Source organism: Chaetura pelagica, unplaced genomic scaffold (assembly GCF_000747805.2).
Source record: "Chaetura pelagica isolate M959 unplaced genomic scaffold, ChaPel_1.0 scaffold67, whole genome shotgun sequence".
Taxonomy (NCBI): Eukaryota; Metazoa; Chordata; class Aves; order Apodiformes; family Apodidae; genus Chaetura; species Chaetura pelagica.
The window spans coordinates 4,233,572-4,255,933 of record NW_009954107.1 but is presented as its reverse complement, the minus strand read 5'-3'; the positions used below and the strand labels follow the sequence as shown (position 1 = coordinate 4,255,933).

General features: G+C 36.5%; 1 protein-coding gene across 1 annotated transcript in view; it reads right to left on the bottom strand.

Moving 5' to 3' along the window:
* The window catches only part of DLC1 (DLC1 Rho GTPase activating protein), a 215,476-nt gene extending 193,799 nt beyond the window's left edge, over positions 1 to 21,677 (bottom strand). The window contains exon 1 of the mRNA XM_010002489.1: positions 20,625 to 21,677. Coding sequence (XP_010000791.1) covers positions 20,625 to 21,677 — 1,053 coding nt within the window. The remainder of the gene's footprint in view (positions 1 to 20,624) is intronic.
* Positions 21,678 to 22,362: the final 685 nt, after the last annotated feature.

Sequence of the window (22,362 nt, the reverse complement as noted above, 5' to 3'; positions counted from 1 at the left end):
GTCATCTGATAACATGGAGCCTAAGGTTAAACATGGCCTTGCAGCCTCTAGGTCCAAGGAGAACGAAACATTTGGTATGTTCTGAGAAATGTTGCCAGTCTGTGAAGGCAAATGCAGAACTTGGAGAGACATGGAGACTCTGAGCAGGAAAGTTTGGTCGTCACTGTCCATGAATGAGTCAGTTGGACTTTTCAGGGGTATAAACACAGGTATTGTGGGCACAGGAGGAAAACTCTTGCCAGGTCCCATGTGCAAGATGGACCTATGTAATAAGTGACAACTCTCCTGGTCTGAATTAAGTGTCTGATTTAATCTTCAGCTGAGTAAAAACTGAGTAGAAAAATCAATGAGTCAAGTAGTAAGAAGGAGTACGGTACAGCTAGTCTAGTGACTAGGGTATTTAGTGACAGACTCATAGACTGCTGCAGAATTACTTCAGCTTCAAATAATGCAAAAGATGCTGGAATCTATAACTATAAAACTATAGGACAGATTATAGTAGATTCTAGAACTGATATGATTAAAAGATGTAGAAATATTTTCTCTACTGTTAACGAGCACCACGGGAAAGGCCCTGCCAAGTCTTTGAAATTCAAATATAAGCTTCAAGAATTACTAATGTTATATTTTTGGATCTGTTAGAGCATTTTATTGGGCCTATGTTGTGTTACTGCTAAATACCAGTGATGCTGCTATAGAAATCCAATGCATTTAGAGATCAGTGCTTTTAGTGAAAGTGGTGAAACTATTGCAATTCTTGGGTTCACCAATAGTATTAGAGATTGTGCCTCTTGAATCTGTAATTATTTAAGCCATGAGTATGATATCCTAATGGACCTTATGAGACTGAAGCATAACACATTTCTGAATATGACTGATTTTTTTCTGAAACTGTGAAGTTGGATTTGAAACCCCAGCAATTAACCTGACCTGATTTCCACAAATCCTCAGCTTCTGTTTGAATTGTATTCATCCCTTCTATTTAAAAGAATAATTTGCTTGCTATTTTTTCACAATTAGTGTTACTGCAATAAATGAGACTAGACTCCAAATATGACTTAGTCCATTAAATTCAGATTTGTGGAATCTAGCTCCTAACAATGGGGACAGTATCAGGATCAGATATATAACAACTATTTGTAGAACTGAAAATAAAGAGGAAAAGGGGAAATGTCAAGGTCCAGCGAGTGCTGATAAACTGAGTTACCAACAAATAAGTAAGAATTACCATGGGGTAGAAAGCAGACGGTATGCCGCAATGTTTTCCATCTACATATCTGCATATTCCAGCTTAGCTGGATTGCAGTAAAGTACATTATAATGTGTTTAAATTTTAATGTGTTTAAATGTTAAATCTTTTAAGCAAAATATTATGCTCATAGAAATCCATAAATGTCAAAGCCTGGGTAATCTTTTGCACTTATATTGGTATGGAAATGTCTGATCCTCCTAACTTTTTCAGTCTCTTAAGATGCACAAGCACATATTTTAATTATTAAGATTTTTATTTTATTTTTTTTAGCAAAATAAAAATGAAATTTGCACACTTCTATTTCAGCTGGGCTGGCTCCACAGTTTCCAGCTGGGAGTCTTTTCCAGGTGACTCATTCCCTTTTGCAACTATGTAATAGGCTGCCTATGGTATGTCACAAAGCAATGTCTGCTTACATATACAGAAAAGAACTATAATGAATCATGAAGCCATGATGCAGTAACAATAGCATGTCCTCAAGAATGAAGTATAAAACCACCACAGAATGAAACAGAAACATCTGTTTCAAAATCGGCCCTAAAATGGTTATTGTAGGAATATAAGGAAATTTTTAAGATAGAGTAATATTACTGTTTCATCATACAGGAGACAAACATCTTTAAAGAAGTTAGTAAACTTTCAATCAAGAAAGCATCCATTCCTTTACTTCCGAACTACATGTACTCATTAATTTAAGATGATGGCTATTGTTTATTTTCTGAACACACCTAGAAATAATAGGTATAGAAACAGTGTTGTCTTACTGTCCTATACAACTTTCAAATACACAATCAATAGACAGTCTTTTCCCAAAGATTATATGCTCCAAAATGCATAGTGCTACTTTTGTTTAGTGTCTTTACTTAACATGCATTTGCAAGGGTAAATAAATTGGGCTTTAGCAATTTCATAGTTGCATTTCCAACAAGTCATTCTGTTCAAACTCTATTTGTATGAAAGCAATACAACACTTTTAAATAGGGAGTACAGGGAGTACATATACCTATATATATATGTTTGGAAAACAACTCTATGCAAGGTGTATCCCTGTTGCCAAAAGTCACTGTGAGGGGCTGGGAGGGTCTCCTAAGACTCACATTTCTGAAGTGTTAATCATAGTAAACCCCAGTCAGTTTTTAATCCTGAAAAGCAAAGGATCAAGTCTAAAATGAAGAGTGGTATTTCAGCTTATTATCAACAAAATTTTATTTTATGACAAAGGAAAATAAGGTTAACAGATATATACCATACAACTCTATGCTCATTTACCCTTCATAAAGAGAGAGATAACAAGAAGTTTGCTGTTTTGCTACACTTAAAAAAAACCCCTTTTAGATGTAGGATTTCCTGATACTAAGAGAAATAAACACTGTCAACACATCTTTTGACAAAACCATAAAACATCTTTAAAGGTCGGCATAGCTTTTGCATGAAATATGTCTGCAGAGAAAAAAATTGCTTGAGAAGGGAGAATGAGACTTTTGGAATTGTTAGCTACAGAGCAGCTGGCACAGATTAGCCTATGTCCTCATACAATCAAAATGTTTCTATTAGAGAACTTGAGATAACTAGCTTGAGAGCATTTAAGTGTACTCCAGTATTTTTTTTCCTTCAATTTAATCAAACATTATCTCTTGAGATATGACTGCATTATCTGAATAGAATTTAACCCTACACTATTTTTTATATTTATGTATTTAGTATCAGATCATTTGGCTTGATTTTTATCTCTGGTATATGCTAACTATTGTTGGCTTAATACAAGACACACCATGACAAAATCACGTTGATTTGAGGAAAGACACTTTACATGAAAACTCTGCCTACTGAGTCACAAGTGCGAACAAAAGAGCAAAACTACAGTCTCAGAAATGGACAGCAGAAAAACACAGGAATACATATTCGGGGAAAGAACCTGACTCAGTTTAGAGCCAGCATCAAGGCAAGTTGTAGTGAATTCAGAGTCACCACCAGCTGGCTTCCCCAAGGCAGAAAAGCAGCAAGAACACTGCAGGCTTACAGTGCATTCATGGAACCTGGTAGCAGGTGATGCTCAACCAGTGATTGTTTAATTTGAAGAACAGGATAGTTGGAATCTATGAGTATTTCTTACTGTATAGAAATAAATCTTACCATTATCAAACATGTGGGAGAAAGATAAATGCATAATCATTCTAGAATTTCCAATAAAATATTTATAAACTACAGTTCCATTGTTGCTTGAGTTAAATCCTCTTTCTTCTGACTCATATCAAGACCATATGTTTGTTTCACCAAGAGGAGCAAAAAAAAAATTTGAAACTTCTTCATAAAAAAAAAAAAAGGACGAAATAACAGAACTTACTATCAGGCCCAGAGAACTAGATGACCATAGGTGAAACCTGAGGCTTTTTGAAGTAGCCAAGCTTGTTAGCAATAAAATTAGAATTTCACCAAACTGATTTGTATTAATCTGCTGTCTGTCGCATCCTGGGCAACCATGCCCAGGAGAGGTTTTTTTCATACTGAGAATTAATTTTTCTCTTGTCCAGAGCTCAGCTGCCACTTTTAAAGGAATGGTTTTGAATCAATTTATGATAGGTCCTTCTGCTGCCACAGATACTTATGCTTAGAAAGATAAATATCTTTAAACATGCAAATTCAGTAGTACATAACTTCAAAACAAGGCTGAACTTTTGTGTAATTTCTAAAGAGAGGTGATAGAGAGCTGAAAGGAACACTTGCCTGTGGATAAATATGACAGGAAAAGGCACTGGGAAAAGGGTCATATACAGTTTCCTCACGCTGCTGTATGGAGACCTCAGGAAGTGGTAAAGCATGAGTGCTTAAAAAATGGGGTACCCATCCTCACTGGAAACAAGCAGCAGGTTTGAATACTGAAAGGATGGGAGCGTAACAAGCATTGTAACACTGCAGCACCAAAAGCTATTTTTAAAGACTCCTGAGGAACTTCCACCTATGTTTCTCAGGCAATTGAATAGCTCCTATTAACACAATATTTCAGTGTATCTTTAATACAGTTAACCTTAAAATACACACAACAAGGGAAAAAAATATTAACTCCATTTCAAGGATGTAAAAATGATAGGCAGGATATGCGTTTTTCCCAAGGCTAAAGCAGGACTTGACCTAAGCAACAGTACTGGCCTCCAGGCTAAGATCCCCTCTGTTTTTAACCTTGCTTCTCTGATCCCTCCCAAGAGTGGAAACATTTGGAAGTGTATTTAATGCCCTGGTTAGTGGGTAATGATTGTGTTTGCTCTGACTTTGCCTTTGGATGTGTCATTACTGGTTCTCATGTTTCAGACTCACTTCTGACAGTGTAATCAAATTGGCAAAAAAATTGGCAAAAATCAGAGTTTTTTTGATATTTATTGAATGCATGTACTGTCTAACTAGATTTAACAAGTGTTGTTGTTTTCATATTTTTTTAAAAAATATTCTTCCCCTGCCTCCCTTCATCTCCAGACATTTCCAAAGAAGCTCTGTGTAGTTTTATGTTTATCAGATTTTTTTTTCTGCTTTTCCTCTTTTGAGACAGGAAGCTGAGGGTTTTGACCTCATCTGGATCTTTCCCAATGTCAGGAGGTGGTCTGTTCAAAAAGATGCCATGACACTGATCTCTTCCTGATTTGTCAGATAGCTAGGTCAATAAATAAGGTCTCTACTGTTTTGTTCACAGCTGTAAAATAACCAATGGACTTCTCTGAGAGCTAATTATCAAATCTTTTGAGTTTTTCTTTCAAGGAACAAGCATTATCTTTCCAGATAGTAAATTCTACTTCTATGTAATTTAGCAGAGACTGTCTAATTGTGAGAGCCCTGACTCACATGAAGCAGTTCATTTAAGTGAAATGTTAACACTGGAGACCTGTTTCTTTATAATTTTTTTCTCTGCCCTTCTATAATTTTATTTTCTTATAGTCAAAAAACTGTTAGTGTTTATAAAAAGATTATAGGGCAACTGCCACATCCAACAAATCCGCTGCATGACAAAGAATAAGGTTCTGCTGTATAACTCCTGTGGGTACAAATAGTGAAAGTACAGTACTAAGTGATAAATGGGCACTGTATGACATAAGTCATTTTTCTGTCTGTATCCTCCTTGTCAATACACTCAGCTTTTGTGTGGCTAGTGCCTCACTGTACAACTGGTCATATCCCATCTCAGGTGAGATGGTTCATTTGGCATTAGATATAACTCAGCAGAAATATCTCCATCATTAGTTAGAATGAATCTTTTCTTTCAGTGAAACCAAGGAAATGTGGAAGGCTCTAGTGACTGCCAAGACAACTCTCTTTAAACACCTAGCAGAAGCAGATGTAATCAGAACACTCCTAAAAGACAATCTGTCCCAATCTGAACTCCTGTTCTATTCCCTAGGAAATCTTTATTGAAAAGCATAATTAGATGGTTATGTATCAACAGATTGAACTGGTATTTTTGGCTTCCAAATCTCAGTCAATAGGCTTAAGCTTGCAAAAATCCCCAGGACACAGCCAAACTCTTTTGCTACTGTCTTTCTCTTAGTTTATGTACATAATATTATTTCAAATGGGGTATTATTTTTATAAGTTACATACTTAATCTGATTCTACTTGCTATTGAAAAAATGCATAATGATAAAATGCTGATTTTGCCTGCATACTATACCCTCAAGATTTAATGAAGTACTGGAATTCAAGGAACTCCAAAGTCCTTAACAGCACTGCATTTGATTGATCATAACATGACTTCAATGTTTTGATTGATTCATGCTTGTGTTGATGTTATAATCAGTAACTCTTTTCACAATCTGCAAAGTTTTGGTTAGATTTTCTAAACAACAACTCAAAATAATTGTGTGTTTACTGGAGATTGTGATAAACTTTATACACTTTAACAAAAAGCTTCTACGATGATTACTTCTAGAAATCTCATACTGCCTTTAAAAACACAAATAGTACACAGATGGAGATAATTTCAACAGAACAGGGTGAACTAGAACAAGTGAATGCTTATCTTATTTCCCTACAGAGCATATGAAATGATATAGTCACAAAGCAACTGTTCCACATGCTGCCAAAATGATCAAAACAACTGCCACAAAATACATGTGCATACAACATGGGGACTCCCAGAAAAAGGTTTTAAGAAGATTTTATGCTTTGGTCATGGTAGAAAAGACAAATCTCACTATTTGTCATGGACTAATGTGAACCACTCAGGCAGAGAATGACCAATAATGTAATGAAGTAAATGCCATAGATAGCTTTTGATGTGGAGCTTCCTTGTGCATTTCTGGGTTAAATCACAATCCACATTTGTTGTGCCTGCTGGAATTGTGGCCTGGGTGTAAATCTCAGCCAGTGTTAAATTAGAGAGAGCATCCAACTTAGATAGGTGGCACAAATCCAAAAAATCCACTATAAACTGTACTTACTAGTACACAATTCTATGCACAAGAGTTTTCCCAATCTGTAGAGAATTACATTTCACATTTAATCCAAGCACTGTATAGCACTGAATCCAATGTTAGGCTCCACAATAAGCAAAGAGAGAGTCTTAAAAGAAACTGTAGACAAATATTTCCTTTTCATTTTTCATTTAAAACAAACAAACAAAACACCCAAAAGTGCCTTGAGATGACCAGGAGAAAACAATGATTTCTAGCGGCTGACTATCTCTTTTGTCTTGAAGAATCTGGGGTAATACCAGGGGTAAAACAATTCCTATTCTCAGCTCCCTTAGGACTTAGTGTTTAATAATCCCACAAGCCATTTTTGGTGAAAAATGTCTTGCAAGAGGGAACAAATCAGCTATTGCAATTTTAGTCTGCTCATATACTTTCTGTTCCCTCTGCACAAGACAACCTTACATACGTAGCTCACAATTCTGTCCTTACCAAAGACTGTAGCTAATATTAAGGGCAGTAGTGAGGCATCTTACTTGCTTTACTATAGGTTCCTACTATCAAGAGCCTACAGAGCTCTCTTCTACTCCAGGCCATAATTAAGAAAAGCAAAAGAAAGCTTATTACGTCAGAGACAAATAAATATCTAGTATGCAAGATATAGCCTTCTCTCTACTTCTATTTAAAACGCCGATTAGGAGAAGTTTTGTACTGCTTAATCTTTGTTATTTCCTTACCCATCACTTCTCCAGACTTTGATCCAGAGTTTGATCATGCTTGCATTACGTCCCCTCTCTGGGTTCCCCAGTGGTATATAGTTTTGTTTTCAAAAAAGTTTTATGTTGAAGTGGGATAGGACACTGACTTGTAAAATGCTGGGAAATGCATCCTCCTGATGTGCATTCATGGAGAGCTGGACAGCTGGCCAACAGAATGAACACATTACCACCAGACTACTGGGAATTAGTGAGAGAACTAGAAAGCACAAGTACAGAGGGAAAAACATTCTTCACTAGTTTTACATTGGATCTGATATATTTCAGACAGCTGAAACAGAAACTGCAAAAAATCTCAAGAGACTGCCTAGTTCATTTAGAGGCTAAATTTTAACCTTAAGTCAGAAACACTTATTCCTCTACCAGGGAATATTTATCAAATTCACCTATAAGGAAACTGTAATGTACAGATCTTTGTTAAAAAAAATTGTCTTCAGAAGATTTGTTGGTAGTTAACATTATGCAGTTATAGCAATACCATATCTTGGAGCCGATTTGGTGAGGGTAGAAGACAGAGTCTCACATCTTCACGTTGCTGTAACTACATCTGATGACTAGTCTTCCAAGTGCATACCTGGCTATTTGCAATCCTAAAATACAGTTTTTCTTTGTGAAGCACTGCATTAACATCTATCAAATCAGCCACGCAACTATCAAATCAGGCAATCTACATTGTACTTCACCATCTCACATCTTTCACCATGTCACTTATCATGCTTTATATCACATCTATCAGCAAGCTCACTTCAAAAGTATGCTCCTGCCCCAAACTAAAACACGGCAGCACATATGTGCCTTAACCCATTAGCACAAAGCTAACTGAAAACAACAGGAAAAACATCTGCTACTTTGGGAATGGCATTTAAAATTTTAGTTGTCAAATAACACATTCAACTGCATGTTGAGATTTTAAATTCTAATTTCCTCATTTCAGGATTGCAGATGATTTAACAGCAATGGGAAAGAAAATAGAATGGCTTAACATTCAGACCCATTAGTTTTCACAATTACATAACTCTGCTCAAATGAAAAATAGCTTACCTTAATGTATGCAGTCAAAGAGAAAAGTTATTAAAATGTCCAAAAATAGACAGAATGCAGTTAAAAATACAGATGAAAACTGACAGATTAAAGGGCTTGGTAATACTTGTAGTTAAAAGAATTTCACGTGTCATACAATTCTACTAGTTCAAAGACTCAAAATTACAAAAGCAAAAGCATCTGTGATAGGTCTGTATAGGCTAAGCCCCTTCAACCAAATATAATGAACACTGAGGCAGGTAAAAATAGAAAAGGCAGAAAAAATGTAATGATAATAACAATAGCTGATAGTTTTTCTTCTTCTTCAAGTGAATTGGACTGCTGAATTTCAAAGAGGAAGCTTTTGATGCCCGCCTTTTAAAATTACCTTGTTACTCACAGAAGTACTATTTTGATAGATAGGGTCGAAGACATCTAAGCATCATCTAAGAACTACCCCCCTTGGTTCTTGAGGATCCCCAGTGTGCATAAAAGCAAAAGTAAAATGTACCCACAGAATACATGAAAGAAAAAACCCCACCCAATTACTGCAAACAAAAGTTATGTAGCCTAACATCTCTTCCTCATCTCTTTATTCTGTCCTGGTACTTGCTTGTCTTTGTTTCTGGCCTATGCATTCTTATCAGTACTCAGGAGCACCATGCTGAGTTATGAACAGTCAGGTTGCTTTGCATTTTAAAGAACCAGTTTGTTTAAGACTCAACTATTTTATTTTTTTTTTAGACCCTTTCCCCCCACCCCCTGCAGTTGCATAGCTATGAAATTAAGGAAGTACATCTGTACTGAAATAAAACAAATTTCTTAAGTGACTTTTTTTTTTAATTAGGAGTCAGTACTATAACAGTAATTTAAGACAACTATAACAATAATTAATACAAGCACATATTTCAAGCTATTGGGTCTGTGAACTCCTCCTTTCCCTCCCCCAAGTCAACAGTAAAGCTGACTTGTAAGTAAGTTTAGCAACAGTAAAGTGACATCATTTAGAGGTCACACCTAGTACGCCAGAGTTTGACAGATGGGCTACAATTGAGCTACTCCCTTTCAAAGAACATGAAAATTTAATGAGATTTTACAACAGCACTGTCTTAAAGCAGAGGTTGGTGGAAAGCTTAGGGATGGAAAATCTGTTTCTATTTCAGTTGTGTATCTGGTAAGATGGAAAATTTTCCAAGTCTACACAGATGGTAAATAAATTTCTGCTACATGAGGCAGTTCCTGGAATAAAGAAATTTTCTCAAATAACAAGTGCCAATTTTTTTTTTTTTCAGCAAGACTTATTTTTAACTTTCCCGGGGACTTGTTGAGAGAGCTGGAAAAGTGTCCTTTCACCTTCAGAATCCTGGGATAACTCCAGAAACAGCCTCTAGTGTCATTCTCAGCATAGATGAATTTTCTTTACACTTTAAAAGACATTTCAAAGCAAAGATCAAAGCTCCACAATTATGCTTCACTGCTGCTAAATGCTCCCTCTGAACATAGCAGCAGAAATTTCTACTTAAACCCTAAGACAATTGTCAATGACTAACAGTGCTGACATTTAAACTGTCATAATTATGCTTCATGAGGCAATGTTGTTGACACAGGAGAGCTTGTCCTCCATGAACTGAGCGTAATGGAACGGACAGAGAGGAAGCCCAGAGTCAGGCCTGAAGTCACTGCAGCCTGTACCTGCTAAAGAAGCTGTGAAAAAGATACAGAATACTTAGGGCTGGGTCAGATCGTCTCATAAATGGATTTGAGTAGAGATGTTACCCAGTTGTAGAAATCAGTGTTGGGCAAGGGGACTAGAAACTATTATGACAACTACAAAACTAGCTCTTGAGGGTGTTTGGGACAGCTCTTCTCCTCATATCAAAGTGGAATTAAGAGTCATGGAAGTTGCTCACCCTTTTCTCCAACAAATTCATATTCCCTTCCTAATCTGTTCACATGACAGCACAGCTCTGCTTGGTTTCTGCCTTAAGTGTGGCATCAAACACTATGAAGTGATAATGCTCCCAAGGCGAAAAATACACAGCATTCTCATGTAACTGAGTGATTTTTTTTCTCTTAAATACACATAAGCTCCAAAAGGCTAGAAAGTTAATACTGCCACATTGAGCTTATCACATGAAAGGAGGAAAAAAATATTCAAAGCATTTCTGAAAAGGCAGGGGTCGGGGGGGAAGAATTAGCGTTCATAACACACTGGCTAGAAGAGTATGAGTAGGATGAAGGAGGATTCTTTTTTATCTGACAGAGTGTGGTTGACCTAGAAAAAAAAATAAATTGTCATTCTATTACAAAGCTTCTGCTACTATTCCCAAGAGAGCAAAATTCAGGAATATATGTATGTATTCTGAATCTGATTCATGTTGATTTCCCCACGGTCATAACTGTTCATGGATTTCCATTTGCATGAATGCAATTGATTGTTACAATATGACTTTATAGAAGCTTAGTAAAATGTTTGTGAAATGTGCTAAATTACAATTCCTGCAGAATATTTACCCACAAGAGTATTAATCAAGGTACATATATGGAAGTATTTCTTTGACTCTGTTAAGGCCTGAAGACAGACAAACTGTTCATCTGGGAGTTGTTTTTCTGAGTTGAGAAAGCTTTGTGCAATTAAGAGTTGAATAATCCTTTACATGGAAAACCAATTAATTTTCACCTAATTTCCAGTCTTACCTCACCTATAAGACTCAATATCCCTGCCTTTTTTTTTTTCTAGTTCTTCTCTTACTGACTCTCCAGCTATTTGACTTCCTATATAAGTGTAAAACCTAAACAGGACAGTGCTTGTCTACCACAACTTGTGTCGTCATCTATCAAGCAGTAGAGAATATTTGTAAACAGGTGAGTTTACTGTGCGGGATTAAATTCAGTGGATGTAATGAGGTGTGATGTACACATACAGTCACTACTAAATTTGTGTGAGATGGACAAAGCTTGGTATTTATCAGAAGAAAAGTGTAGTGTCTCAGAAAATTAGGATGTAGGAAAACAGTTTAGTTTACATTCCCAAATTTTTGCTTGTGGCCATGCTTTTTCACTTTCAATGCAGTAAAGATGTCAGCTTCAAAAATATTTGGAAACTAAACTTACAGTACAAGCCCTGAGCTTTAACACTGCTGAATTTTTTCATATACTTCATGCTTTCCTATCGAACACTCATTATTAGTGCATGCAAACCATCTTTTTAAAGAAGGCTGAAGTTCCACTTAAGGCATTAAAAAATGCAGTACATGAATAGAATCAGTTCCTCAATTATTTTTTAATGGGTATATTAGATGACACATTTTATGTTGAAGTAAAACTATCCAAATTAATAAGACACTCAAGATATCCAAATAGAAACCCTGTTTAATTGAATGTGTTGTGTGTAAAAATGTTTGGGAATGAGACATCTTAAAGAAAAGCATAAATAAACTTCCATTTAACATAAATACCTTACATATTGCATTTGCTATTCAGACTTTTCTGTAAGGTGAGACAGCAAAAGCAACATGAACCTTAAGGTATGAAAGTTATTGCTGTTAATATGGCACATTATTAGAGGACATCTTCATGTTACACTGGGCCAATTTTTCATTAATGCAGTGTGTGTAAGCCAAGTTCCTTGTGTTCCATTGTTTTAAAAGCATTAGACATCAGTTATGACAGAGTTATGAAGGAGAGCAAGGATCTGGTTTATATTTGCCATACATTTACCCCAGCTCACACAGACATTCACACAGACATATAGAGAGAAGCTGTACCACTGCCTGGATTTTTTTCATAGGAGGAAGAATATCCATCTAAATTTGAATTCATAACCATTTTAGGCCATATCCTCCTGGAGCCTGGAATACTTTTTGGCAGCAGAAACAGTATTGTTTCATTCTGTAAAGCCCTATCTGTGGCATAGACCCCTTTGTCTTTACAAACCTCTTATGTTGCCATTAAAAGGGAGCAGTAAAAGGACATAAGCATGAGCAACGCATTTTTAAGTGTTTCAATCATATGTACTACCATGACAGGAAAAAAAGTAAAAAACCACAATCACAAAACAAAACACCATAAATAAACAAAAAAAATGAAAACCACTTTGCATATGTCTCCGATCCTGTTGTATTTCAGCCCATGGTGGGAGGTTACCTTGCTTGTTTGCTTTTCACTACTGCACGGAACTTGGTCAGATACCTGTGGACTTCACCACCACCTCACTACCATGGCCAAATACTCCTTGATAGCAGTGGCAAAGACCTTACTGCTGTAAAGCTTCAAGCCCCAGAGCTGACCAGGATGGGTTGCCCTTCTCTGCCTCCTCCTCAGACACAGCACCACTAACAGAAAAGCTTTTGCTTTTAGCACAGGTCATGTCTGCAGTAGAGGGTTGAGCTGAAAGACCTACTCTGCCATAGCTATGGCTTCAAAGGCTATACTCATGAAAGTGCCAGGCAGAGAGTTGTAGGAGCAAAGTCCTTTTATAAATGGAAGTGAGTTGTGTACAGTGATGTCACAATCTAGAAGGTTTTATCCAAGTGTTTTAATTTCACTTCCAATATGCTAAACTGTAACATTTGTTTTTTGCATACTATGTCCATTCATTTCTTTCAAAACAGCTTCCCTCAAAAAAATGTGGTGTTAATTCCAAGTCTGGTGTAATTTTAGAATGTGGTCATTGATCCATTTAATATGACCTACAACTGAGAATGTATCAACTACAAACAGCAAATAATTGGACCTTACCAATAAGAATTTCTTATAGATTTATTTTGAAAACAAACAAAAATGGCTTTAAAACTTTTATACCAGCCAATTATTGTAAACCTGGACAAAATTAGAAATTTCTGAGTATAAACACCACAAAACTAATGGTCTCTACATTGGCTCAGGAAGAGTGTAGTATCATTTTGGTGAAGCAATAGTGCATGACTATGAACCGTGTATAAATACAAATACTTTCATGACCATTTTAGGTAGCTCAACTCCAAATAATGCATGGCTTGATGTGCAACAGTCTTTTGGTTTACAGTCTAGACAAGGCTGGCAGCCTTTACAATTTATTGCTGAACACTGCCACAAAAATGTGTCAAAGTAAAATTTGCATAAAGGTTATACTGTAATGGCCTGGCAATCATCCCATCCTGTTCTGAGCTTGTTTTAAATACTTTTCAGATTGTTTGAAATACATCATACTTCAGTCCAAACACAAAAGAAGTCTGTGGGAAAGCATTCTTTAGCTTCCCAGATGAAGATAATACTTACGATACATATTTTTGTGAGGGCAACAGGGAAAATTCATGGTCATCTAACCACAATAATGGAAATGCTTTATGACCACCACTTTCTACTAATTACCATAGATAATATGCATAATTTAAAAAACTTAGATCCAACAGTTTTTGTCCATTTATATTTTTGAACCACGTCATCATTATTAAATGTTAAATTTAGGAAGCAAGTTTTCAATGCAGAAAAGAGAAAAAAAAATATTCATTACAGCCAAGGAAAGTTTAGGGTTTTTTTAAGAGATCATACTATTTGTTTCGCTTTACTTGCTACTCTTGCCAGATTCTTCCCAAAGCCTTCAAAATTATGACCCTTTAATAGCAATGTGCAAATGCAGCAAATTCTTTGTGGTGAAGCAACCATGGATCTCAGTAATAGTTGCCCACTGTACTAATACTACAGACTGTAACTGAGTCATGTGGGTAGCAACTAACCTTTCAAAAAGTTTCTGTGGCTTAGGATCTCTCATCAGTTTTGATGGTGTTCATATTGATATTGTGACTTTGGAAAAACAGATCCATACTCTTTCCTAAAAGCTTTAGAAACTAAATATGAAAATTACAAGAGATACAGAAAAGGAACAAAAACAAATCCAAATTCCATGCATGATAAGATAGATTTCCACTGTTTGAATGATCGTCTTTAAAAACAGATTATCAGGTTTCAAATAATTGCATTTGCCATTTTCCTTCACAAAACTAAGAAAAAACATTGACAAGAAATGTAGTTAGAGAACTGTACGATTTGAAATAATTTTGCTGTGATAGTGCTTCTATGCTAGCTAGCTCCTGTAGTCTCTAGTGTTGCAAGTCATTCTAACACCCAAGTTACTCTGACATAACATCAACTGTTTGAAACTGCAAAGCTTCTAACCAGTCCACCATGAGGAACCACAAGTCGTAAATATTAAGAGGTATGAGGAATTTGTACACAAAATGTTTACTTCAATTCTTTTTTCTGTGGCACATAAGCAAAATGCTTTACTGAGACTGAAGTGCAGTCTGAGACTACCTGAGAATAGAAACTGATGCAAATTCATCACACAAACTTCAATTAGTTTGATACTCCAGTTAGCACTCCTGAAGTAGTATTCTAGGCTATACCTTTTCTTGGAAGGAATACAGCTGCCACAACAAACTTCAAGTCACACATTACATTTTCCAATGTATCCATTTCTTATTTTATCACACTATATGCAGGAAATACACCAGTACTTTATAATCTCTAATCTTACAGAATTCATTAATACTTTCAATCAAAAATCTCCCTATCAAACCAGAAGTTTCACATTTGAAGAGAACCACCAAAGTTTCAGACTCAGTTTAGATAAGCACCAGAACTTCAATGATGAAAGTTTGTATGAACTACATTGAAATTGATTTCTTGATTTCTAAGTCCAAGAGAGTTTATTTTTGGGAGATTTACTCCAAAGATCTTTCTATGGACTTCTCAGAAAAAATACTGTGTCAATAACTTTTCTCCAGTGTTTGGCAGTTCTAGAACCTGTTTTTTCCACAGGTTAGTGAAAATATCAACCAGACAGATGAATACAGGCTGGGGGAAGACATGCTAGAGAACAGCCCTGTAGTAAAAGACCTGGGGATGTTAGCAGATCAAGAGGGGGACATGAGCCACCAATGTGCAATTGCAGCCCAGAGACCAACTGCATCCTGGGCAAAAGAAGTGTGGCCAGCAGATCAAGAGAGGTGATTCTGCCCCTCTACTCTGCCCTGGTGAGACCTCACCTGTAGAACTGTCTCTAGCTCTGCTGCCCCAAAACAAGAAGGATGTGAACCTGTTGGAGAATGTCCAGAGGAAGGCCATGAAAATGACCAGAGGGCTGGAGCACCTCTCTTATGAAGACAGGCTGAAGGAGTTGGGGTTGTTCAGCCTGAAGAAGAGAAAACACTGGGGAGACATTATAGTGACCTTCCAATACCTGAAAGGGGCCTATTAGAAAGGCTGGGGAAGAGCTGTTCACTAGGGCATGTAACAATAGGATAAGGAGTAATGTTTTTAACCTAGAAACCTGGAGACATTCAAGGCCAGGCTTGATGAGGCACTGAGCAATCTGGTCTAGTTGGGGATGTCCCTGATTATGGTAGGGGGGTTGGACTAGGTGACCTTTAAAGGTCCCTTCCAATCCAAGACTTATGATTCTATGATTATGTATTAAGCATTGCGAAAGAAGGTTTGAGATGCCTGAGAAAAGGGCTGCTATTAGAGCAGCACATTTTGTTACTGTATTACAAGCTGGAATATAAAAAAATAGTAAATAGATAGATAGATATTAAAGTTTTTAATTATCCCCTCAAATGACAGATTTTCTGTTAACTATGTTTAATTTCAAGTGTAAAGGTATGCAAATGTAAATACCTTATCCAAAGTAAGGAAACAATTGAACTGGTAGCTAGCAATTTTGCCATGGCAATATTCGTGTGTGTGAATTAAGCTCTTTTACTTGATTTTCTACCATCCAGATATTAAACTACATTGTATCAAAGCAGTCAAAATACATGTAATGTATGTTTCCCGAATCTGCTCTGGATCAAATCAGAATATGCTTCTTATATGTTTGTGTATATTCAGCAAAAAATCTGTTTATCTTTTCACAGTTTGTTTTTTTTTTGTTTTTTGTGTTGGTTTTTTTTGGTTGGTGTTTTTTTTTTTTTTCTCAGTCTTCTGGTACTATCTTGCAAAACAATTTTTTTTTTTAATTTAATTTTGTTTTTAAAATTAAATATAACTTCCTCATTAAAAAAAGCCTATTAATAGTTAGTCTATCATCTTCTATGCAGAATGCTTTTCACTGCTCCATCGCATCTCTTCTCTAAATGCAGAAATACCACAGTACTCTATGAACTGTGTTCAATGCAATTTTCTGTTATACATGGGGTTTTATTGTTTATTTTTTTTCCCCCACAGTCATGAGTCACTTTGCATTTTAATTAAAATGATAGGTGCTATAACATTACCCTACAGGAGAGATATATGAATTGTCCCTGTTGCCTCTCTGTTTTCCCCCATGAATAGGGGAAAATCTCTTGGTTTAAAATCCAAGGGGGGTGGGGGGTGGGGGTGGGGATGGGCAAAAACAATTAAATTGGAAAAAAAGTTAAAATTTCTTTTGTAAGTCAAGTTCATTTTTTTTTTTTTGGTCATGGATTGTTAATCAAACTATTCAGACTTCACAAAGATGATTTTCTACTCCTTACTGACTCATCATGTAAAATGGTATCTTAGCCTTGTTTTTAGAATTGCATTTATAAAATACTATTAATATAGGTTGTAACACCTCAGCTGTGATTTTACTCAGAAAATGAGCGGTGAGAATTTATTGTGAAACTTTATGCCTCAAGGCTTTTAGGCTGATGTTGAATTAAGTAGCTTTATGATGTTGAAAGCAGCTTCCAATATGTGTTAGAGTTGTGGTGCATCTGCACACCTACTTAGTATCCTTCAGCAGGGATTTGTCTGGCTATCCTTAAGCTGGATGAGATGAGCATCTTGGAGAAAATATAAAATGGGGCAAATGCAAAAATTTGCAAGATTCTTTACAAGGTAATGGGCATTTATTTCCCTTTTAATATCAGTGTATAATAACTATTCTTTTTTTTTTTTTTTTTTTTTTTTGGTATTCCCTTAAGAATGAATAATCAATATTCTTCCAGTTTTGCATGATGTTGCTCTCTAAAAGCTCCATTGCATTATATATGAGAACTGCTGGGATGCCCCATGTTAAAAGCATTAGAGCTTGCTCACTAGTTCCAAAGATTATTCCAGTCTTTGGAAATTCAGAATGTGTAAGTCTGAAATGACTATTTTAAAATCTGAAACTTATTTAACCCAGGAAAGCATAGAACAGAGACTAGTTGGTTAGCTGCATAGAGTTAATCCATTTATGCTTTTGCTACTCAGAGCCATTAATAACCATCAACTTCATGCTGCAGATAAACTGAATTGATTAACAGTCAACACAAAAACAGGATAGCTCGATTACTGTGGGATCCTTCATTTAGATCTAACATAATTAACATTCATAATTAAATTCAGCACTTCCTATTTCAGAGCTTTAGGAAGTCTCTCTGAGAAAACAAAGGAAAGCAGGGTGCTGTGTATCAGTCATGTGAACCCTGGCAACTTGAGGGAGCAATGAATGCTGTAGGACCTGAACCTGTTTGCAAAAAGTATCTTCAGTGTCACTACATCCATCATGACTATAGCAATTTACTGAAATGGAGCTAGTGCTGGTCAAAGATGCTAAATTTAAGCCCTTAAGCCCTCAAATCTGCATTCGTCTGCAGAGCAGGCACAAGAGATCCACACTGTCTCACCTCAGCTTCAGTTTGAAGACAGCAGATCTAAAGATAAGAGGGGAGGTCATGCTCTGTTACCACAATTAAAAGCAGTTTAAAATATGTTAATAAGGAACAGATTTTTAGAAGAATTTGGTACCAGCAAGAGCAGAATGATGTCTCCTCAAAGGTCCTAAGATCTTAGCTGTCATGGAAGTACCCAAAGTTCAGTATTTTTCTATGATCCCCCAAGGTGACACTGCAAGGTTTGGGTGCACAAATGCCCTTAGCAATTCAGCTTCATGTGCCTTTTCTCGTATTCTGACCTCTGTAAGCACATATTTAAGTGCACATATAATTGACACTGAGCATTAATCAGACAGTGGTGTGTTTTAGGTCCTAACTGCAGTGTTTGAACTGCTGACCTTGAGAAAAAAAGGTTTTATATACCATTCCCAATCCCTTAAGTCTTCCTGTCCCTGCAAAGCAAATACTTGACTTTTATGGATGGATTCTGTTTCAAGTCTGTTGTCTTTCTCATGTGTTGTTAAAATTACAAAAGTGGCTTTCAGGGAAAGTTTGTAAACAGAGGCACATTTTTCATTACAGATTATTACCAACACAGACAGGCTTTTGCAAGAGTATATGATGAGAGATAAATGACAAAATCCTGCACACAGGAACACTGTCTGTAGAAGTGTCCTGTGAACTCATAGATAAATAATACCAGAAGCAACAGGAGATAGTATCTTTTCCCTTTTGCCAAAAATGTTACAGTTACTGTTAAAGACTTTTTTATGCAAAGTGGTACGAAGTCATTCCAGATCTACAGACTCCATGCCTTTTTACAGCACACAGCTTCACAGTTGCTGCAGCCATGTAACTCTCCACCTCCCTTGAAACAACTCCTTAATTGCTCCTTTCTGTGCGCGCATCCTTTCTTAGTTTTTCTCACCATTATTCTTGGTGGAATTTTTATATTGTCTTTTTAAATATAATTGCACATGTATTCTCAAATATAATTCTCTTGAGTGTGTATTTTAAAGAGGAGTATGTAATCTCAAACAAGATACAAGGAGATGCCTGAAAAGTAGCTATTAAAAATGTAGCATGGTACAACGAAAGCTCATGTGGGCAGAGTCACAGCACAGTGACTGTATCTGTACATAATAAAAAGGTTTTATTTTCAGATACTAATTATAGCACTTTGCAATTACATTGTAAAAATTAATCTAACAATATGAAATGAAATCAATATTAACTATGCCTAGAAGATGCTAAAGTATGTGGTTGCAATAGTCAATTAGTTCTCAAATGTGATGTTGATTTAATTTTTAATTATTTATTTATTTTTTTTTTACATTTAAGATTGAACTGCTGCCCACAGGTTAGTAAGTTCAGCATTTCTGGTACAGCTAGTCAGGTTTCTGTTTCTTAATTGCAACTCTGAGCCGTACTTACTGCATGATCACTTGAACAGTCACTGTGCTGATTGTGATTGCAAGAGCTACCAAACACTGGCTCTGGGGGCTTGCGACACCTTCTGCAAATGTTACGTACAGCTTCCAACCATAGCAATTGAGTGTTAATAATAACAAAGAGTTTACATAAGGAAGCTACGGCCAGCAGCTCTGGATGTTGTGCTGGCATACAGGATGTTGGATATGTGAATTTGTGCTGAAGTGAAACAGCTACAGAGGAACTGCACCTGATACTAAAAAACCCCACACAATTAGTAGAAAACAGATTAAACAAAACAAAACAAAAAAACAACACACCCTTAAAAAGAAAAAGAAAAAAAGACAAAAGAAGCTGGATTATGTCAAATTAAAAAAGGTCAAGAGAGCAGTAAACAATTACAAATTGGTCATTAGCAAGAATAAGCAACATAGCTGGGAAAGCCAGACTTGAAGAAGAATTCTGTAGTGCCACAGCCAACACATCTCCTCCCATGAAGCCAATGTGAATTTTATTACCAGGGAATCTGTCCATTCAAGTTTTGTAATGATACTCTTTCTTACTCTGTGTAGACAGTGAAACTCTCAGGTTCCTTTAAAATTACAAAACATCGTGTCCAACTCAGCAATAATTCTTTTTGCAAGAACATGGGCCCATGGGGCTGGGCTGAAAAACCAAAGAACTACTGCAAAATGTTTCTACTTCTTCTTTCCCTTTGAAAGTTTTGTTGCACTTTTTCCCTCTTCTATTTTTTCAATAAGGCTCCCAAACCTCTAGACATAATCTGTTTCCTAAGAGGGCTCATGATATCTGATTGCAGCAGAAAACCTCCAAAAAATCCCAAACACATGGAAGATACTTATCCATTTAGCCTTGAAAAACTTAGAAAAAAAATATATATATGTAAAGGAGTTTAGTGCACCTTCCAAATTCACAGCTCAGCCTTTTTCATACCTTAAAAAGAGCTCATGAGACTCGCTTGTTATATAGACAGATTACTCTCAAAATCCTTTGAAGAAAAATCTGACAAGTTATTGAAACAAGGCTGAAAAGTACATTTTATCTCCAATTAGCTAGTCATGGAATCACTTTCAAAAGAAATCACAAGAAAATATTAGAAAAAAAAACTGTTTTATGAGCATCCTACCTTTCTTTTGCGCAGTTTCACTTGACTGTTTGAATATTCTTGTGTGGTCAAGGGATCTCTTACATGTAAACACTGAATGTCTTCTGCTGAACTAACATTTGACAGGCATTTGTTTTCAGGGGCCACTTGAGGTTCTGTGAAACCACTTTCATCCAGACCATTTTCCACTGCTGGGATGAGAGAGCAAGAAGACTGCATAAGGCAATCACTGGAATCCACTGCTGAATATAGTTGTCTGTCAGTGCTGGTACATGATTCAGAAGAAATCCCACTCTCTACCACATTACTCTCAGACTTTCCAAGCCCATCTTTAAAAGCATCAGATTTCCGGCGTTGTTGTGCAATTGCAGCAGTGTGAAGCAGCTGCTTCCCAGACATAATAACTTCTTTCACATCTGGAGAATTAGAAAGACTTTCTTTTTCTACATCCACTATTTCATGTAAGCCTTCATAATTACAAAGCTCCAGGCTTTGGCCAATACTGCCACAAACATCTTCTTCCTCAATATCCTCTTTAGGAGCCATGTCAAAGCCAGGTTCCTTATTTATATCTCCAATTATTACAGATGCTTCATTTGCCTTGTTACTCTTTGTTATTGGTACCATCTGTGTTAAGGAGCCTGCTCCATTTAAATTCTTCTCTTCATCTTTTTGTTCATTTCCTACAGCAGTGGTGTGGTAATTAGCACTTTCCAGGCTGAGTGCTGAATAGTCATCATCATCATCAGACACATGGACTAGAGTTTCTGTGCTGGCCTCCAGAAAATGCTCCTCGTCCTCATGGTTATCGTTTTCATCCACCTCCTTTGAAACATTTCCCAGCTGCTTTGCAGGGAAGCCAATCAGCTCTCCACTATAACAACACTCTGGAAATGAAGCACATTTTTCTTTCCGGTCCACACTCAAAATCTCATCTTTTTCCATACTTGTCTGCAAGTTATCAGCTAGAAGTCCGTGAAGACATGCTGTATTATACTCTGCAGGCTCCAAAGCCAATCCCATCCATTGGGTCACATGCTCTTCCCAGCTTTTCTTTCTGATTGCTAGAGACATGTCATAACAGTTCAGCAGCAGGCTGCAATGTACCTTCCACAGAGGACCAGAGGAGATGTCATGGCTGCTGTGCACTGCTCCAGAGGGAAAAAGGGTTTCTTCATTTTAACATCTGCAAGAAATAAAAAATAACTGAGTTATTGAATCCACTCCAAACAATAATAAAAATAAATAAATAAATAAATAAAAAGGAGCAGTTTAAACAAAAGTGTAAAAGCAAGTTAAGACAGCAGGACCAGAAGGACAAGAATTTAGAATGCTGTTTTGTTTAAAGTTATAATACTTTTCATACAAAACTTGACAGCACTCATAATTCAGCATAACTTTTTCTGATTACCCTCCAATATCAAGTAAACAAAAATGGTATAAACAGGCACATGGACACTCTAGCACCTCCAGAGCCAAAATTTGACAGTTACTCTCTTCATCATGTCTGTCATAAGATATTAATTTCCATGGGTATAAATGGCATTGTATCTTATGATTGTTTTGCACACAAAGTTATTCTGTGTTTCTTCATCATCCAGAGATATCCATTGGGTGCAGCACTTTGACTGTTTCCCAAAGAGGTAGAGCAGAACTTGAGGGCTTATCTGAATATAATGAGGTTATAAACAACCTATGAGTAGCTTTGGTCCATTCAGTGGCTCTCATTTTCCTTGTCATTGTTTCACCTTTTTCAGGG